At 36.7% G+C, this 16749-nt stretch overlaps 1 protein-coding gene across 11 annotated transcripts in view; it reads left to right on the top strand.

The window, feature by feature from the left end:
* Positions 1 to 16749, top strand: part of WDR33 (WD repeat domain 33) — a 127867-nt gene that overhangs the window by 72469 nt on the left and 38649 nt on the right. For all 11 annotated transcript variants that reach the window (XM_088794035.1, XM_088794036.1, XM_088794037.1 and 8 more), the window contains 3 exons: positions 1652 to 1747; positions 1920 to 2071; positions 3782 to 3879. In XM_088794035.1, the coding sequence (XP_088650161.1) occupies positions 1652 to 1747; positions 1920 to 2071; positions 3782 to 3879 (346 nt within the window). The remainder of the gene's footprint in view (positions 1 to 1651; positions 1748 to 1919; positions 2072 to 3781; positions 3880 to 16749) is intronic.

The raw sequence follows: 16749 nt of genomic DNA, 5'->3' as shown, positions 1-16749 counted from the left end.
AGGGATTTGCAATCAAAAGTCTTGCCGTCTCTATTTCCCAGGCATCCAGTTATTATAATATTCCCATAGATAATAGTATAATCATTTTCTTTGTAATTTCCTAAGTGACAATGCACAATATCAAGTCTAGAAACGTAGGATAGTTAATAATCAAAGTTGAGCAAACAAGAATTGAAAAAAAAAAAAAAGGGACAGAAAAGAGAGTCATAGCAAACGTTGTGGCAGATGAGCAGAGTAAGTCAGTCCTCTGATGAGAGAGGTGTGATAGACAGCACTGGGAAATGAGAAGGGCGGGACAAGATGCTGATTTGATCTCCATAAAAGTGGTGCGGTCAGTTTGAGGCCTCCCATTCACTTCCGAGGCCTAAAGCAGTAGAAACATCAGTCAAGAAACACTTATTTCAGTGGCCTTTGTGTTAGGAGGATAATTTTGTTTGCCAGGGAGTTTGGTAAAAGGGGTATGATGTGCAGCTAATTTCAGTATCCTCTTAGTATAACCCAGAACACATTTTAGAAGTGAATAATATCTGAGCATTCTGTATCCTGTTACCTTGTTAGATGAGTAAATTTCTCATTTGGGGATGAAGCTAAAAAATCTTAGGAGAAATGTGCACATATAGAGGCATAGTCCAAATCAGAAGGTATTAAGACATAAAAACTGGATCCTGCCTACAGTTTGGCTGCCTGTAGTATTTACTGGCTTGGGATTCATAGCAGATAACAGAACGGAGGATTTTATTCATAATAATTAAAATCACAATCTACAGGTAAGCTTATTAATAAAAAGCCAAATTGTCACCCATTCTGCTTAATTTACCATCCTGCTGTTCCTATAAGCACACTGGTATTTTTCAAGTGTGTCACAGCTTTTATTTTGGAAAACAGGATTGTTGTATTGACATCTTGTGTATTTATATCTTCTAAGCAAAAAGAAACTTGAAAATAAAATATAAGAAAAAAATACATTGTGTTTTGAGTTAATAAACGTGTCAGATTCCTTTCAGTATGAAGATTGTGACATTAAAATATTGGTGTAGTGTTAGTCATGAATCTATTGTATTACATCTTTTTTGAGAGTAGATCAGCATAAGATTTGTTACTGTTTGATACTGTGAATGGAGGAGAGCTTAAAAACGTTTTTTTAGTACATTTAGTTTCTAGTTAAAGTTAGTCTTGATGTTCCTTAAATTGGAACTTATTGTTACGCTGTTTTTTCATAAAACACTGGTAACTTTTCTGCCTGAATTAGTCCACTAGCTGTCAGTCCTTGAGTTTTTCTGGTGACCGACCATCTGTCTTATTTATGTGGTCTGCCATGTATTCTAGGAAGTTGAGGTCTATGCAGATTTTGTTTTAAAATGCTCTTTAGAGTACATAGACCTGTGTAACTTAGCAGGGTACTTATAATGCACTTACTATTTTTAATTTAGTCAGTGAGCTAAAGTACTACAGCTTTCCCTGCAGTGTTAATGAAGTTCTTTTTTGACAAAGCACTTGCTTATAAGTCTGAGCTACACTTAAGAAAAGTTGGTATCAGCTGCTTAATGTCAGTTATTGGATATTTTGTAAATAAAGACTTTCTAAATATTTAAAAATTATTTAGGATTGAGGATTTGTGGCCTTGTATAACCTATTTTCTTTTCTTTCCCAGTGGACTCCAGAAGGAAGACGGTTGGTCACTGGAGCTTCTAGTGGAGAGTTCACCTTGTGGAATGGACTCACTTTCAATTTTGAAACAATATTACAGGTAACAGTAATCATTAGATGGTAGCATCTTTTTGTGGTACTATTAAGTAACTTTGTTGGCCTTTTAAACTTAACAATTGGACAAATCAGTGTTGAGTTAATATATACTCCTATAAATCCTTCCATCATATATTACTGCATATAATGTTTACAGATGTTTTATGTTTTCACAGGCTCACGATAGCCCAGTCAGGGCCATGACTTGGTCGCATAATGACATGTGGATGTTGACAGCAGATCACGGAGGATATGTGAAATATTGGCAATCGAACATGAACAACGTCAAGATGTTCCAGGCACATAAGGAGGCGATTAGAGAGGCCAGGTTTATACACAATATACCATTTTCTGTAGTCCCTATTGTCATGGTTCAGTTACTCTCTAAGTGTATTCTGGGTGCAGAGATGCATGGGCTCTGTCAGAATCTGGGAAACTTTCTGCACCCTATAAACACAGTATTTTTCTTTGTTTTCACACATTCACCATTTTGCTGGCACCTTTCTGAAGTAGTGTTGTCCTGGTATCAGCCTTTACAATATGTTAGCGATGTATTGTCTGCCACATTTTGCACTGGTTTTCTCTTTTCATTTATGGTTAATAATGTGTATACGTTATTCCTTTTTATTACCTACTGTGTAAGACAAGAATATTTCATTCCAAATAAAGAATTCAGTCTTTAATTATACAACTGAATAAAATCTAAAGCCTACAGAAAACACTTTCAGAGTTCACACAAAATACAAGAAAAAAAGGCTTAAAGGCTTAAGTGAAGACCTGGTTGGCTTGGTTATGCCACAACTTCAAAGGAAAGTATAGTAGGTCCAAAAACTCACAAGTAAGCCTGGATATGGCACACATTAATGGAGTAATGAATGGGTTCTTCAAGCTTTGAAACTGTAAGCAGACCATTGTCAAGAAGATTCTAGGACTTTCTTCTGATTCACTGTTGATAACATCAGTTATGCAAATGTATAATTGGAATTTAAAATATTTTCAGTGAGCTGTATATTTTTACATATGAATGAGATATGTATAGTAAAACTGGAAGAAGAAAGTTTCAGAAACCAGCCTGAAGAATTGCTGCAGCCTCAGAATAAAGCTAAGCAGCATTCTTCATGGTGTGCCACCCATGTGTGGTCGGGGGTTGGCATCTTTATAGAAACACCACCCATTGTAGTCACCATTTCTACTTTCAGAATCTTAACAAAAATTGTTGTATAACATGCTTCTGCCAAGACTTTGCTGTAGTGTCTTGCCCATACATTGAGTTTTCAGTGGGTCCTTTCTTAGTCACAGGATTTAAAAGTTCAAGGGAGTTCTCAGAGTTAGATGAGAAGCTCGATGATCTGATCTCACCACAGGGAGGAAAAAATGGCTCCCTCCTTTGCAGCGGGTTCTTCGGCTTTAAACACAGGTCTGAATGTCCCTAAGTTAAAGTTTTCATCAAAAGGTGCAACATTTATGGAATAGCTCGCCAGGAAGAAGGTGTGAAAGTTTTCCACAGACCTTTTAAATAAATGGGAAACATCTTACGTAAGGATGTTTAGCAACCAGTCCTTAAATAGCCCCTGCCCAAATTTTTTCAGTTTGTTAGTTCATGAAGTGTGTGAGGCAGAAAGAAGCTGATGCTAACTTTTTGAGCAGTGTTCCTATGTGATTTAAGAGACTGTTTCCAGGAATATTGCAGAAACAATTCATTTAGTTTGTACACTTAAACGAGCTCCATGTTTTCTGTTGGTACGATAGAAAGTAGTGTGCTGTGGGGCGCATGGCTAGCGTTAGTAGTAATAATACACTTGTAAAGTGCTCTGATACTGGTGATGGAACACTAAGAAGCAACTACTCTATTGAATTCTTCTTTTGATGAGATGCAATTGTTAGCTGACAACGTTCTCTTTAAGGCGCCTTCACTGTTGGATACCTCCCTCTTCTATTTATAATGCAGTACACTGTTTTTATTTTTCCCTGTCTGAGAAGTGCAGGTAATCTGTTAAATGCTGACTTCTTTCCCCTGCTGTGTGTCTTCATGTAACAGTTTCTCACCCACGGATAATAAATTTGCTACATGCTCTGATGACGGCACTGTTAGAATCTGGGACTTTCTTCGTTGCCATGAGGAAAGAATTCTCCGAGGTACGTGTACTAACAGTACTGATTGGAATATTTAAATAGGGAAAGCATTTGTGGTTAAATCTTCACAGTGCCACAATGCCAGCTTACATCTCCATTCAATTTTCTTACATATACACCATCTTAGTCAGGCTCTTTAAAGAAACCCAAACTCTGGTTCACAATCATTTTGTAGATTTATACTACTAATGTTATCTTTGAATTCTTTGAGCTATAAATTAAATACAATTGTTCCCCTTCTTCACCCTCTTCCCCCCAATTACTTGCTTATCTGTATGCATCTTTTAGGGCTGTATTCCTTTTCCTGTCTTGTACCCAGGATACCTTTCTCCAACATACTGACACTAATTTTATTTAGATAGTTCACATTCTCCTGGCAGTTTTTTTACAATGTGAATCAGCTGAGTCGTTAATAGCTGCACTTCTTAGTATTGCTGTTTCTGAAAGCTGATAGTTTGTCAGTATATCACATTTGTACTGCATGGCCCATTTGTTACTAAATTTTGGAGGGATTCCTGTTTACTTTCATTGATACCATAGGTATAAACTAACATCTTACAAAAGAAGTCCATATTTTCACTTGGCTTAGCTTAGTTTTAGACTCATAAAGCAGGGCTGTTGAAATACTAATGGTATATCACCATTTATGTGAATTCAGTGGTGTTTGTTAGAGTTACGGAATTAACTAAGTTTTACATATGCAATACAAACATTGAAACACAAACATTTATCCTTCTAACTAAATCTCGTTAGTTTCTTGTTAACTAGGGAAGGTACTTTTCTCAAGTGCTTCATTTGAATCTGTCCTGATTTAACCAAGAGGACATTCTATCCCATACTCTGGATTTCAGTATGCCATGCAAGTAACAGCTTCATCTGGTACATAAATGGCTGGGGGAAGTATGGGTGCCATAGACATTGGGTGTCAAGGAATTACTGTTTCGGAATTTCCCCTTCTGTTCAAGAGTCAGCAGAGTTAGTTGTCTTGGTTGAATTGTAAGTTTTTTACAATTTTTCTGAGCTTTATTTGCAGCATATAGTGTTGATGCTTTCTAGACAAGAAAATAAATGCTCTTGATATTAACCCATACTTCAAGCCAGTATTATTTTTTTAAATCACGTTTGCTTACACACTCCTGGTCTTGCACGTCATGTGTGGGTTCATCCATCGTACTGCATTGTGGTAGCTAGCGTGAGGACCTAGTACCTATCAGATTGAAGGGGTGTCCTCATTATGGGGGTCACACTATTGTACCACATCTGAACTAGATGGAGTCTGAAATCATCGAGTCTGAGTTGTGTTATGGGTGAGTACCATGACCTAAAAGGCTTAAGTGATACGTTTAATGTAAAATAAGTTCCGAGCCAGGACTAGAATCTTATCACTTAACTCCTAGGCTAATGCTACACTAACGTTGCATCTTTTTTCACTATTAGTAGAAGTGTTAGCTATTAAATAGAAATAAGATAAACAGCTTTTCTAGGCTTTGAAAATCCTAAGAAATATAGAGGAAACAAACTAATTTATTAAACGCGATTCTAGACTATCAAAAACAAGTTCATTTTACAAGGGGCTAGGACTAGAATAACTGGAGTCTGATAGAAAATCACTATGCATCTTAGATGAAAAAAAAGAAAACCTACTATATGATAACATTTCAATCACAGTTTCCAGTGAAGTGTTACTCGGTTTGGATAATGAAACTATTTCTAAATAGTGCTTAAGAGCTTTTCCTCTGAAATTTAGAGTGTATGTAAGATGTTAACCAGCAGTTAAATATTTTCATATTTGAGTCCAGGTGAATTTGGATAAACTGGGTGCTAAACCATTACCTGTCCTTAAAAAATACACCAATATCATGTTGATTAAAAGTTGAGTTTTATTGTTTATGGAGGGGCTCTTTTTGAGTTTTTACTATGGAAATTTCAAACATGCACTTCCATGTGCTTTCAGGATTTCTGTTCTAACATTCATGTTTTTTGCTTTAAAAAATATTTTACTCACTTTATGAGTTTTTTCTTAGTTTCTCAGTGAATATATGCAACAAATATGACTATTTTAAATCAAGTTAATTTTACCACTCAAGTAGTAGTTCTAGTAGCAGGCCTGGTATAGTAGACGAGTTATTAGACTCCAAGTATACATTTTTCCATCATTCCTCATTTTTCTGAATTTTCTGAACTTTAGAGATAATTATACAATAATGAAACCAATGTTGTTATAATTTTCCTATCCTTCACTTGGTGGGTTGGGGATCGGGGGTGATGGCTGTCCAGTTCATAAAGTCAGACACATGGGGATAGGACACATGGGGTCACAAACCTCACAGACCCTGCACCATCGGGCAGGTGTCCGTGTTGTGCCGCAGGCCCTCGCTTGAGACTGAGTGTTAAGAAAATCCACAATCCTTGAAAAGGAGGTTTGTGATCATGTAGTCCAACTGTTTATCAAATACTTACCTTTCTGCATCATTCCTAAAAAGCAGTCTTCTACTTACAAACATTTTAGTGATACAGTATTCTCTACCTAACACAATTCCCTTTTCCAATTTTAGATAGCTCTAGTTTTCAGAAAGTTCTTGTATTATATCAGAAATCTGCTTCCTTACAACTTGTCCTGCCTTCTGGAACATGATTAAGTCTGTACTCTCTTCTATACAGCAATTTCTGAGTGTTTGCAGACAGCTTTCATGTCTTCTGAATGAGGTCTTTCCGCTGTAAGCATACAGAACCCCATGCGTGGCAGAAGCCAGGGTACCCTACTGTTCAGTGCAGAATTAATTGACCGTCGTTGTTAGTGTCCTTTCTGAGGCTGTTTTTAAAGCTTCTTGGAAAAGGAGGAAGTCACACGAGAGAAAGTAATCAGTATTTTTAAGGTAATGATGAGCATAGATCTATTGTCAGGAGACTTGCTACTCAGAAGGCTGTGGTGATTGGTCCGTAGGTAGGAAAAACAGGCACTTAGGAGACTGAATATAGTGCAGCATTGAGGAGTCCATGTATATGTCAAGTGCAAGTTGGTGTAATTTACACACATTTATCCTTCTAGTATGAGTCACAGCACCCAATTTGTGTACTGGGATTGAAATAACATTTAAGCACTAGGAGTACAGGGGCCTCTAGGTTACTGATGTTTATACATTTGACTTCAGGTGAAATAGACCCATTAAAATCGGTTTGTTTCATTAGCATAGGCTGTACATGCTACCACAGGTAGAATTTATTTTTTTTTAAGTTATGACCCCATCCTCATGCTTAAAGTTTAGTGGGGAAGGTAAGATATTTTCACAAATTTAAGATGTTGGATAATATGGGAGTAGAGTCATGACAGTGTTAGAAGTGTAGTTTTGTCAGTGTATAGTTAGAAGCAGATCACTTATGACTAGCTAAAATGTAAATGAGAAGCGTTGAAAATATGGAATCAGTAAGAATACTGACGTTGATTTTAATGAGAAGCATAATATCCTTGAAAAGAATCCAGTCTGCAAGTTTCAGTATGCTTGAATTTTATTTTACCTTCCTGATTTTAACAACAGTAGCTGACACATTACACTTACTATGTATCAGGCATGTTCTAAATACTTTATTTAATCTTCCTAATAACCCTATGAGATAAACATTGTTTATTCCACATTTTATAAATGAATAACCAAGGTAGGAAAAAGTTAAGTAAGCCTGCCCAAGGTCATGTAGCTTGTAAGAGGAGCTGGGGCTAGGATTTGAACTCAGGTTATTTGGCTCCAGAGTTCACACTCTTACCCATTGTTTAACTGCCTCTTTTGTGTTTTAAAAGTATCATCAGCATGGGTGTCTGATAATTAGCAGTATGTTTTCCTGACCCATGATGACAGAATTGTAGAGTTGTTTTGGAAGAGGAGAGGGGTGTGGGTAGAGAGAACTCTTTTAGGTATTCAAGTTCATTTTACCACTCTTCTTTAATATTATTCCTCTAGGTTATAGGTTTTCAATGTATGATATAGTTTACAATTAAAAAAATTTAATTCAATAGTTCAAACTTCAAATGGATTATAAGATACACACTGGGTTGTATAAATAGAACGTGGACATAAGGGGTTATACTAAGACTCGGAGGTACGATCTGTTTGCAGTTTTCAAATATAGCACTCATGGAGAGGAAATGAACCCGAGGACGCTTAGCTTAGTAAGTGCTTGTGTATCTCCTCCTGATTGCATTTGACTGTGGGTTCTAACAAAGGAGACCAACCCGTCTGCAAAGATCTGTTGGTTCAGCAGTGTGGTTTTGAACTGTGTGAAGATATGTTTACAAAATCTGAATGTTCCGAAAGTCTCGGATGCTTTTTATTGGAAATAATTTCACTTACTAAAGTAAAATTGGCAAACCACGTAGTTTATGATTAAAGGACCTAAGTTACTGTTTTATAGAACATTCCGTAAAATCCTGTCTATTCTCCCCAAGATGAAAAACAGAAACACCCAGCTTCCTTTAAAATAGCCTGTAGCAGAATAACTCCTTCCAGTAACATAGTCTGTTTTAGTATTAAAAGCACTTTAGGTACATCTCATTTCGTCAGCCAGCCAACAACCACGTGGGCCCATTTTACCTAGGGACACCTGCTACCTCTACCTGGGTTTCCTTGTTTTGAAGAAGAGTTTATTTAAGGCTCTTTCTCCTCTGTTCTCCTAAAAAGACTGGATCATAGTAGGTTCCCCTATGTAAATAACCTGAGTATGAGAGGGAAAAAGAATTAATACTGCATTTCCCCGAAAATAAGACCTAGCCGGGCAATCAGCTCTAATGTGTCTTTTGGAACAAAAATTAATATAAGACCCGGTCTTATTTTACTGTAATATAAGACCTGGTCTTATAGAATAGAATAGAATATATTATATTAATTTTTGCTCCAAAAGACACATTAGAGCTGATTGTTAGGCTAGGTCTTATTTTCGGGGAAACACGGTTTTACTGTGAAAGCCCATTATTTGAAGAAATTAGTGTAGTAAGGTCCTGAAATATTCATTTTATAAGGTGCATTCACATTTTTATAGGAATTGTTTTAGATGTTTATACTGTGCCTTGTTCTTTCTATATCTGCACTTGTTTTAAATATTGCACAGTATATATGGTAAAAACTTGTTGAAAAGACATCTTTGGCTTCTTGGGATGTCAGAGCTATATGTTGCTGCAATCTCATTTATGTTTTAATTGAGTGAAGAGCAGCTCCCAGACACACCTGTGTATAAACATTACAGTTTTTTGGCAGTGACAAATTACTGTGATTAATAACTTAGGCAGCTGATTTCAGAAAGAGCTTTTGCATCTGTTAAATATTCTGTAATTGTCTGCTTCAGTTAAATTTGAGTAAGACTTAAAATTCAATCTGCTGATGAATTAGCTACCCTGTTCTACTGTAGAGCTTCCCACCTAATCAGGTCTTTGATAGCTTTTAGTTAAAATTCAGAGCTTTGGAAAAAGGTGATAAAATTATAAAAATATATGATAAGCTTTTGGCTTATTAGTGGGTAGGTCCTTTAATAAAATATAAGGTAAAAATATTAAGTTGTCGATGAGGGAGGTTAAGTACCCAATAGATACTGTTTTTTTCATAGTTACTTTTTTCCTTTACTCACTCATATTTCAGGAATACTCTTAATTTCTCCACAGAGCACTATTAAGTCTCTTGCCGCCAGTCTGCTGAGGCCTCTATGTTTTTTCCCCTTGAATATATTTTAATATAGTTCTCTTTAAGAGAACTATGTTTGATTACATGGTTTTAGAATAATAGCCCATGTTACTTGGATTAGCACAGTGAATTGTATCTGCATTAACTTGCTGATGTTTTTAAATATTGCGTTGGTCTCTAGGGAACCCCAGGAAGGGGCCCAGACACTCCTGTGTATAAACAAGAGTGCCTTAGGACAGAGGAGGTTGTGCTTCTCCACAGCCCGGTGTGCTGCTTTATTATAACCCTCCCCTGAGGAGTGCATGCCTCTTGCCCATCATTCTGAACTAGCAAAAGTACTGATGTCATGGAGAGTTCCAGTGGAAGAGGACACCTAGCTTAAGAAGTGGCAAACTTGTTGCTGTTTTGGGGCAATGTATATATTTTTCTCCTTTGTAAATTATCTATTCAAAAGTTGAACCATGAGTATTCCCTGCACCTAGCATCACCTCTCCCTTTGCCTGTCAAACATTGTGGGGCTCCCCACTCCATCTCCAGTTCTGTTTTGTCACAGATGGAAAGGAAAAGTATTCTACCACTTTAAAACAGTTATGAAATACTGAGGGAAATCAACATGAATGAAGACCCAAGGAGTACAAAGGTGAATTCTGGAAACTCCATACCAGGGAGCTCAATATTTTATCTCCAACAGACACTTTTTATGTATCATCAAACAAAGTCATTTGTGACTCCAGGAGTCATCGAAGGTTAGAGTAGTAGTTCTTGGTCCTGTCAGACCTAATGACTGCTTTTTCTAATAAGTAGTTGGTGACCTCTACTCTGCTGAAGTGAACTTCATTGGTAATGGCTGCTGCACATCAACGGTTTTTAAAAGGTGCCAGTGCACACACACAGACTCTGAGAATAAACATCTTACAAAATGCTCATTAAGGGACATATGATTGCTTTCATTTGAGAACCAGTAGTTTGGATACGTCACGTCATGTTAAAAGAACCCTAGTTTTGTAGAAATACTGGTGGGGTTCAAGGAAATTGTAGCCAAACCATACGCAATCTTTTGAACTAATCTGTGGGTCATGGTAGAACATGGCTTTGTATCTGCATGATGGAAAGGTCATCACCAAAGTAAGTTTTCACTGGATGTTTGTTACCTTTGAGGCAAGTATTCAGGGTGCTGCAAGATCTTTACTTGGCCTCCGCCCCTTTTAACATATTTTAATAATCTGGATGGCTTGCCGTGGACATTTACAGGTGATTCAAAACTACCAAGTTCTCTAAATGTCAGCATTCAAGAAGACACTGTGATGGTATACTTAATGAATACAAACTTAACATGTAAAGTTTTAAATAGAAATAAATGTAAAGTCCTGTACTCAGGTTTCAACCTCAATGCTAGAATTTGTTAGATTGGTTTGGGAGAGTTCATATAAAAGCGATGGTGGGTTTTTGATGATTAGTGTGAATTCTTGAAGTGTCATGGCCCTCCCCCACTTAGTAAAAATGGATGTTTAGAATGGAGGCATTTAATTATTGAATGGAGATGATCAGAATGGGGAAAGGTCTGAAAATTGTAAGAATAAAGGGAAGTTTAGTGCTCAGTTTGGATAAGAGAGACGTAAGAGAAGTTTAGTCATTTTCAAATATTTAAAGGGCTTTGTATGAAAGTAGGATTGGGTTTATTGTATATTTGTCTAGAATATAGGGTGGAGAGGATATATATAGGACATCATGTTTGGATTTAATTATGGAAATTTGTTCCTATACAAAGATAAGAGAATGGACTGTTGTGTGAGTTACTGTTGTGCCGAAATTGTGCTATGGTCAGCTTGCCAGCTGTCAGCGAGACTGTAGAAGACCTTCCCTTTTCAGACAGATGGTTTGATTTCACAATAATTAATCTAGATTAACTTGTGTGTTAACTGTGGTTTCATATTTTAGGGCACACTCAAAAGTTTGACAGTCAAGCATGTGGACACACTCATTACAAAGGATGTATCCCATGAGGAAGTGTTGCCAACTTCTGGTCCAAAGTTTTTTTGAGACATTAGACCATTTTATTAACCCTATTGTTTGAAGTAGTGAATGGAGCTCAAAACCACCTAACCTTTTAAAAAATATTTTAAAATATTTGTACTTTTAAATTTTATACACACACACACACACACACACATATACATACACACACATGTATATAGTAAAGTGCAAAAATCTTAAATGCACACTATGGTGTAGTTTAAACTTTCACAGATATTTTCATTAAATTATTTTTCCCTTTTTTCTACTGTTCAAGTTTATTTTGTGGTCTTACCATCTCATTTTCCCTTGTGTAGAGCTGTCTTAATTTCCTTCCCTTGATTTGCCTCTGTGCTCTTTTGAAAATAATGTTTTATTATTTTTTGTCTTATTAGCATCATTTACTAGTTGTCTACTTAAAGAACACAACAAAAGTCAGTATGTAAGAGATAGTAATGTATATTACTACAATCAGAGGCTCTGGAACCTGGATGTTAGTCACAGTTTTAGCTCTGCAGCAGTCTGCAGCTCACATTGTTGTCTGTGTCTTCCTCTGTGTCATGGGGATTAATAATAGTGCTCATCTTACTGAGTTGTTGTGAGAATTAAATGGGTTGACACATGAGAAGCATTTAACTAGTGCCTTAGAGCATTCAGTCAACGTCAGCTAGCATTGTCATTTTCACAGCTAATTTAAGAGCCGCTTCCATCCATATCTCTGCCTACTTAAGCATAAAACTGGTTATTTCAGAAGTATATTTTACTTTTCTCACTTAAATTTTTTTAGCCATTATCATTATTTATCACAGATAGTCCATAAATAGGACCACTTGTTTAAACAAAGTTGCCATGGTTTTCTAATGTTTTCAGATGTAAAAATTTGAGCACTTAGAATTGATCTTTGTAAGATCTCATATGAAAACATTTAAAGATTGTACTTTAATTGTTAGATGAATCAAATACTCAGTGATTAGCCGCTCTGGTCAAGGTATTGTGTATGTTTCTTTTGTCTCTGTACTTCATAAGACATGGCTTTGTCCCTTCAACATAATTTCCCACAATTCCCCTAGTTCTTTCATGGCTTCACAAAGGTTTTGTGAGTTGCCGCGTGCTGTGAATGGCAGTGCTGCCACCCTGAAGACCAGCAGTCCTCACAGCCCTCGCTGTAGCCGACGGCGGCCCCTGGTGTCCAGGCTCTGTCCTCAGGATAGCATTTGTTTTTTTCTGGGGGATGAATACGTTTTTTTCCTATTACCCACATTTAACCATAATAATTTCTAACTCCATTTAGTAATAAAGTTGGATGAGCTAGTGATAGAAAGCTCTGGTAAAATATCATTTCTGTTTGCCATCTTCGGTGAGTAATGTGATCAGCGGGAAGTTAGGAGTCTTGGGGAAAGTGTATGCTACATATTTTTTGTCACAATAGACAAGACTTAAACATAGGCATCTAATGTCACTGTTTGGGCCTTGTAAAAACCCTGTCCCCATACCATCAAACTGGCCAGTTGACAGCAGACTGGCTGGGTGTAATCTCTTTTGTCCCCAGGGTCTCCTGGTGGAGTTTGTTGCAGGCAGGGAACTAAATCCTTACCTAGGATGTAGCAGATACAGGCCAACTGATAAAGTGATTGTAAGATCAAACAGGATGATACTAACGGAGATAGTAGGAATGAAAGAGCATCGTAAGTTTAGCGATTTCTAAACTTAAATCCTGCCTCTTGCTTGAGATCATACAGTACAGTGCCCAGTTTTAATGTTCTTTCATAGGCCCTGAACATTAAGTATTTCAAAAGTTGGGTTTTACTAATGTTTTCCTATATTTTATAATGATCAAATCAGATCATTTAGTTTTCAGAAATTTATGGAAACTATTCCATTTACATCTTTTTCAAGTATATCAGCTTGATTTTTGAGAGCATTTTTAGTTTTACAGATTTAATATTTTAATGTGTCAGACAAATGTAAATTACCAAAGTTCTTTTGGGTAAAAATAAAATGTTTATTAAAAATCTTTTAGGAGTATTTGCTAGGCATTTTATTTGGTTCATTAAATTCTAGCAGAGAAATCATTAAGGCAACTACTATAGCGTACTTCTAACTTTTTAAATTAACTGTTTTAACTATAGTTTTTATATTTTGGACCTTTTTTAAAAACAAAGCAAAAATATCTGCTGTTTTCCCACAGTGAGGAAATGCGAGGATGACACAGTTGTGATTTAGGAACTGGATATTAGGAAAGGCCATGAAATGATAGGTGTTTGCCAGATTCCACACGTCAGAGGAGAGTTTCAGTCCTGGAAGAGGGTACCCGGGACTGGGGTCACTAACAGGGTAAGGTCTGGACTGTGAAGAGATTTGTCAGCATCGTGCTGTTTCCTTCGTCATCATTTTAGAATCACTTTTGAGTTTAATGTGTGCTAAAATTCACTGGGCAGTAAATCTACATTTCTTAAAAAATTTAGAAGAGATTTACAGAGGAGGTTGGACTTGGAAAGGTCAGTCTTCTAATGCCCTAATATAAATACAGGTGAAAGGTTATAAACCTACTATAAAATTTAATATGAATATTTAGCCATTTTTCCCTAAAATATCTCTTAATACCTCATTCACCACATGAACTTAGGGTGATCACAAACTTCCTTTTCTGACACTAAGTTACAAGTTATTGTACATTACTTGGTACAATAAATGTTGTCTTTGAAGAAGTTTTTAAATACTTGTTAAAAAGCTGGTTCTCGTTATACTGAAGTCATGGGTTTTTTTGATTCCTGATGCATCAGAAGATGAGTTTAAATCATTGCTACTACTACTTGCTGAGTAACCAGTTTTTCATGATCCATAAAAAGTAAGTAGTAATGCCTGTCTAAAAAGGGAAATCGGATTGTAATATATGCCACACCTTACGTGCTACAGAGATAGAGGGCAGTGTTGGTGAAAATGTTTTCTCTCTCAGCCAAACTTCTACACATGCCAGTTCCTCAGCAGTGCTGTGCCTTTGAAGACAGTGACTTTCATGTCTGAGACCTCAGACTAAAGCTGCAAATTTCCACCTCCCAGCTCTGGCGGGGAGGGCACACGGGGCACTTGGGGACCGGCGTGTCCGACCCTGGCCGGCCTCTGCGTATTTGAGCCTTCCACTGTATCTAGAAGGTTGGTAATGGTCGTGGTTTCCCAAAGGTTATTTTTTTAAAGCTGATTTTATAGCTCACAATTAAAAGGGTATTTTTTCCTTTTGTTTGTAGCAGAGAAATGGCTTCTTTTTTATTCCCTTCAGGTTCTTCAAGACTTCTGGTTTTTAATTTTTGTGTTAAACATATAAATACATTAGCTTTAAAATACATTTTTTGGACAAAATGCTCATTTTAGTGTATAGTAGATTTGTTTGTGTTGTAGAAATTTGTTTGTTCTGTTAGTGTTCTTGGTTTTTCTTCCTCTGTGGATGTGATAAATACTTAACAAAAATGACATTCAGCTGCGGAGTGGGAGATTTTGCACATTAAAAAAATCTTTCAGTGAAAGAGATGCACGAAAATTTTGCTTCATTTTCTTCTTACAGCTAACCTATTATCTAGATTTTCTGGTAGTTATGGTGAGCACTGTTTTTATTATTATTACTATTGTTAATATTTTTAAAAACACCCTCTTCCACCTTTTCCTTACACTTTTGGCTCAATTGTCGGTTATTTTCTTGAAATCCTTGATTTAAAGCACTTCTAGTCTGAGTGTAGCCCACAACTTGAGCGTGTCTCTGATAGAAATGACTGGATGAACTAACTGCTCAGTGTCCTAATCAGGTTGGCTAGATAGCTTTTCCTGTGCCTTACCAATTGTCAGTATGATTGTCAGTAGTGCAGTTTACTTTATCTGAACTTCTCATTTTAAGCATGGTCTTCATGTCAAATGAAAAAATGGAAGAAATCTTATACCAAAGTCATCCGAAGCTGCCCTCTCTGTGAACTGTGAGATGTGTATTAGTAAGCCATGTATTCGAGTCGTTTTGTAACTGTAGGACATTGAATCATCCTTATTCCAGCATTAGTATTCATAAGTGTCAGTACCCTTCAGTTGAAGTTCACCAGGAACACACTTGTAGTTGAACACATTGGATTTGTTACTCGTTGCAGCAAAGAACACAGACCATAGGAAACCATGGGGTGTCTCAGTAAGAGGATGTTATAAAGATTGTATTATAGGATTTGGGTTTGGGGTAATATGGCGGAGGGTTCAAGGAAATGAGGGCTGTCACTTATTTAACATAATTGGTGTTTGGTATTTTGTGTGTTGTGCGGTGACCTCGTTTTTGTCTGTCCTCTCCATGGTCTCGGAATGACTTAAGTTGATACTGCCGTGTAGTGAGATTGTCCAAAAGGAGAGCAAAATGGTTTAGCTGTAAATGTCAGATCAGTTTGTAATAGCATTGAGGCTTAGCTGTGAGCATCAGATTAGTTCTCAGAGGTCAGGGGCTCCTTTTTTGTTGTTGTCTGTTTGTTTTTTTTTCTTTCTCAAAAGCATAAATCCAGCTGGCTTCTCACAATGTAGGGACTAGCTGGGGGAGGCCAGGATTTAGTAGCAGTGATATATTGGGCATGTCACTGGAACAAGTTGCAGTGACACCAACAGTTAATGTTTTTACAAACGGCAGTTGGGAAACATGTTGCGCATGCTGGTTTTCAGCCGAAGAGTAGTAGTTAGTGGGTAAAATATTAACATGTTCTTTTAAGGAAATAAAGTGATCTAGTTTTCCTGCATTCATCTCTCTTGGGGATCCTAGGGTTTATGCCACTAAACTTAGTGCCTAGGAATTAGTTTTTAGTGCTTCAGGAGTTGTTTCTTTACATCTGGGAGGAGTCAACTGTTCATTTTCTATATTGTCTATGTTAATACAAAGCAGAAAATATCAAAGGGATTTTAAAGTTTAAGATTTATGAACTGTTATATCCCTTACAATTAAAAATTATAATTGTAAAACTCCTTGTAGACTGTCATGTTTACCTGAGGCAGAAAAGGACCGTGTTGTCACAGCTCCCCTCTCCAGCTTAGGTGTGTGCATCAAAGATCACTAAAAGGAAATTTGTATTTATTCATTTATTCAAATAATTGTAGTGTACTAGGTGCGAGGAGGGGGTCAGTCATTCTTTTCTTTATGAGCAATACAAGTGATGGTTGAGATTTTTGGTTTAAAAGCATTACTTTT

Source organism: Rhinolophus sinicus, chromosome 17 (assembly GCF_057876585.1).
Source record: "Rhinolophus sinicus isolate RSI-liver-muscle chromosome 17, RSI-T2T, whole genome shotgun sequence".
Taxonomy (NCBI): Eukaryota; Metazoa; Chordata; class Mammalia; order Chiroptera; family Rhinolophidae; genus Rhinolophus; species Rhinolophus sinicus.
The sequence above is the reverse complement of the archived record's forward strand: the minus strand, read 5'-3'. Positions and strand labels throughout refer to the sequence as shown.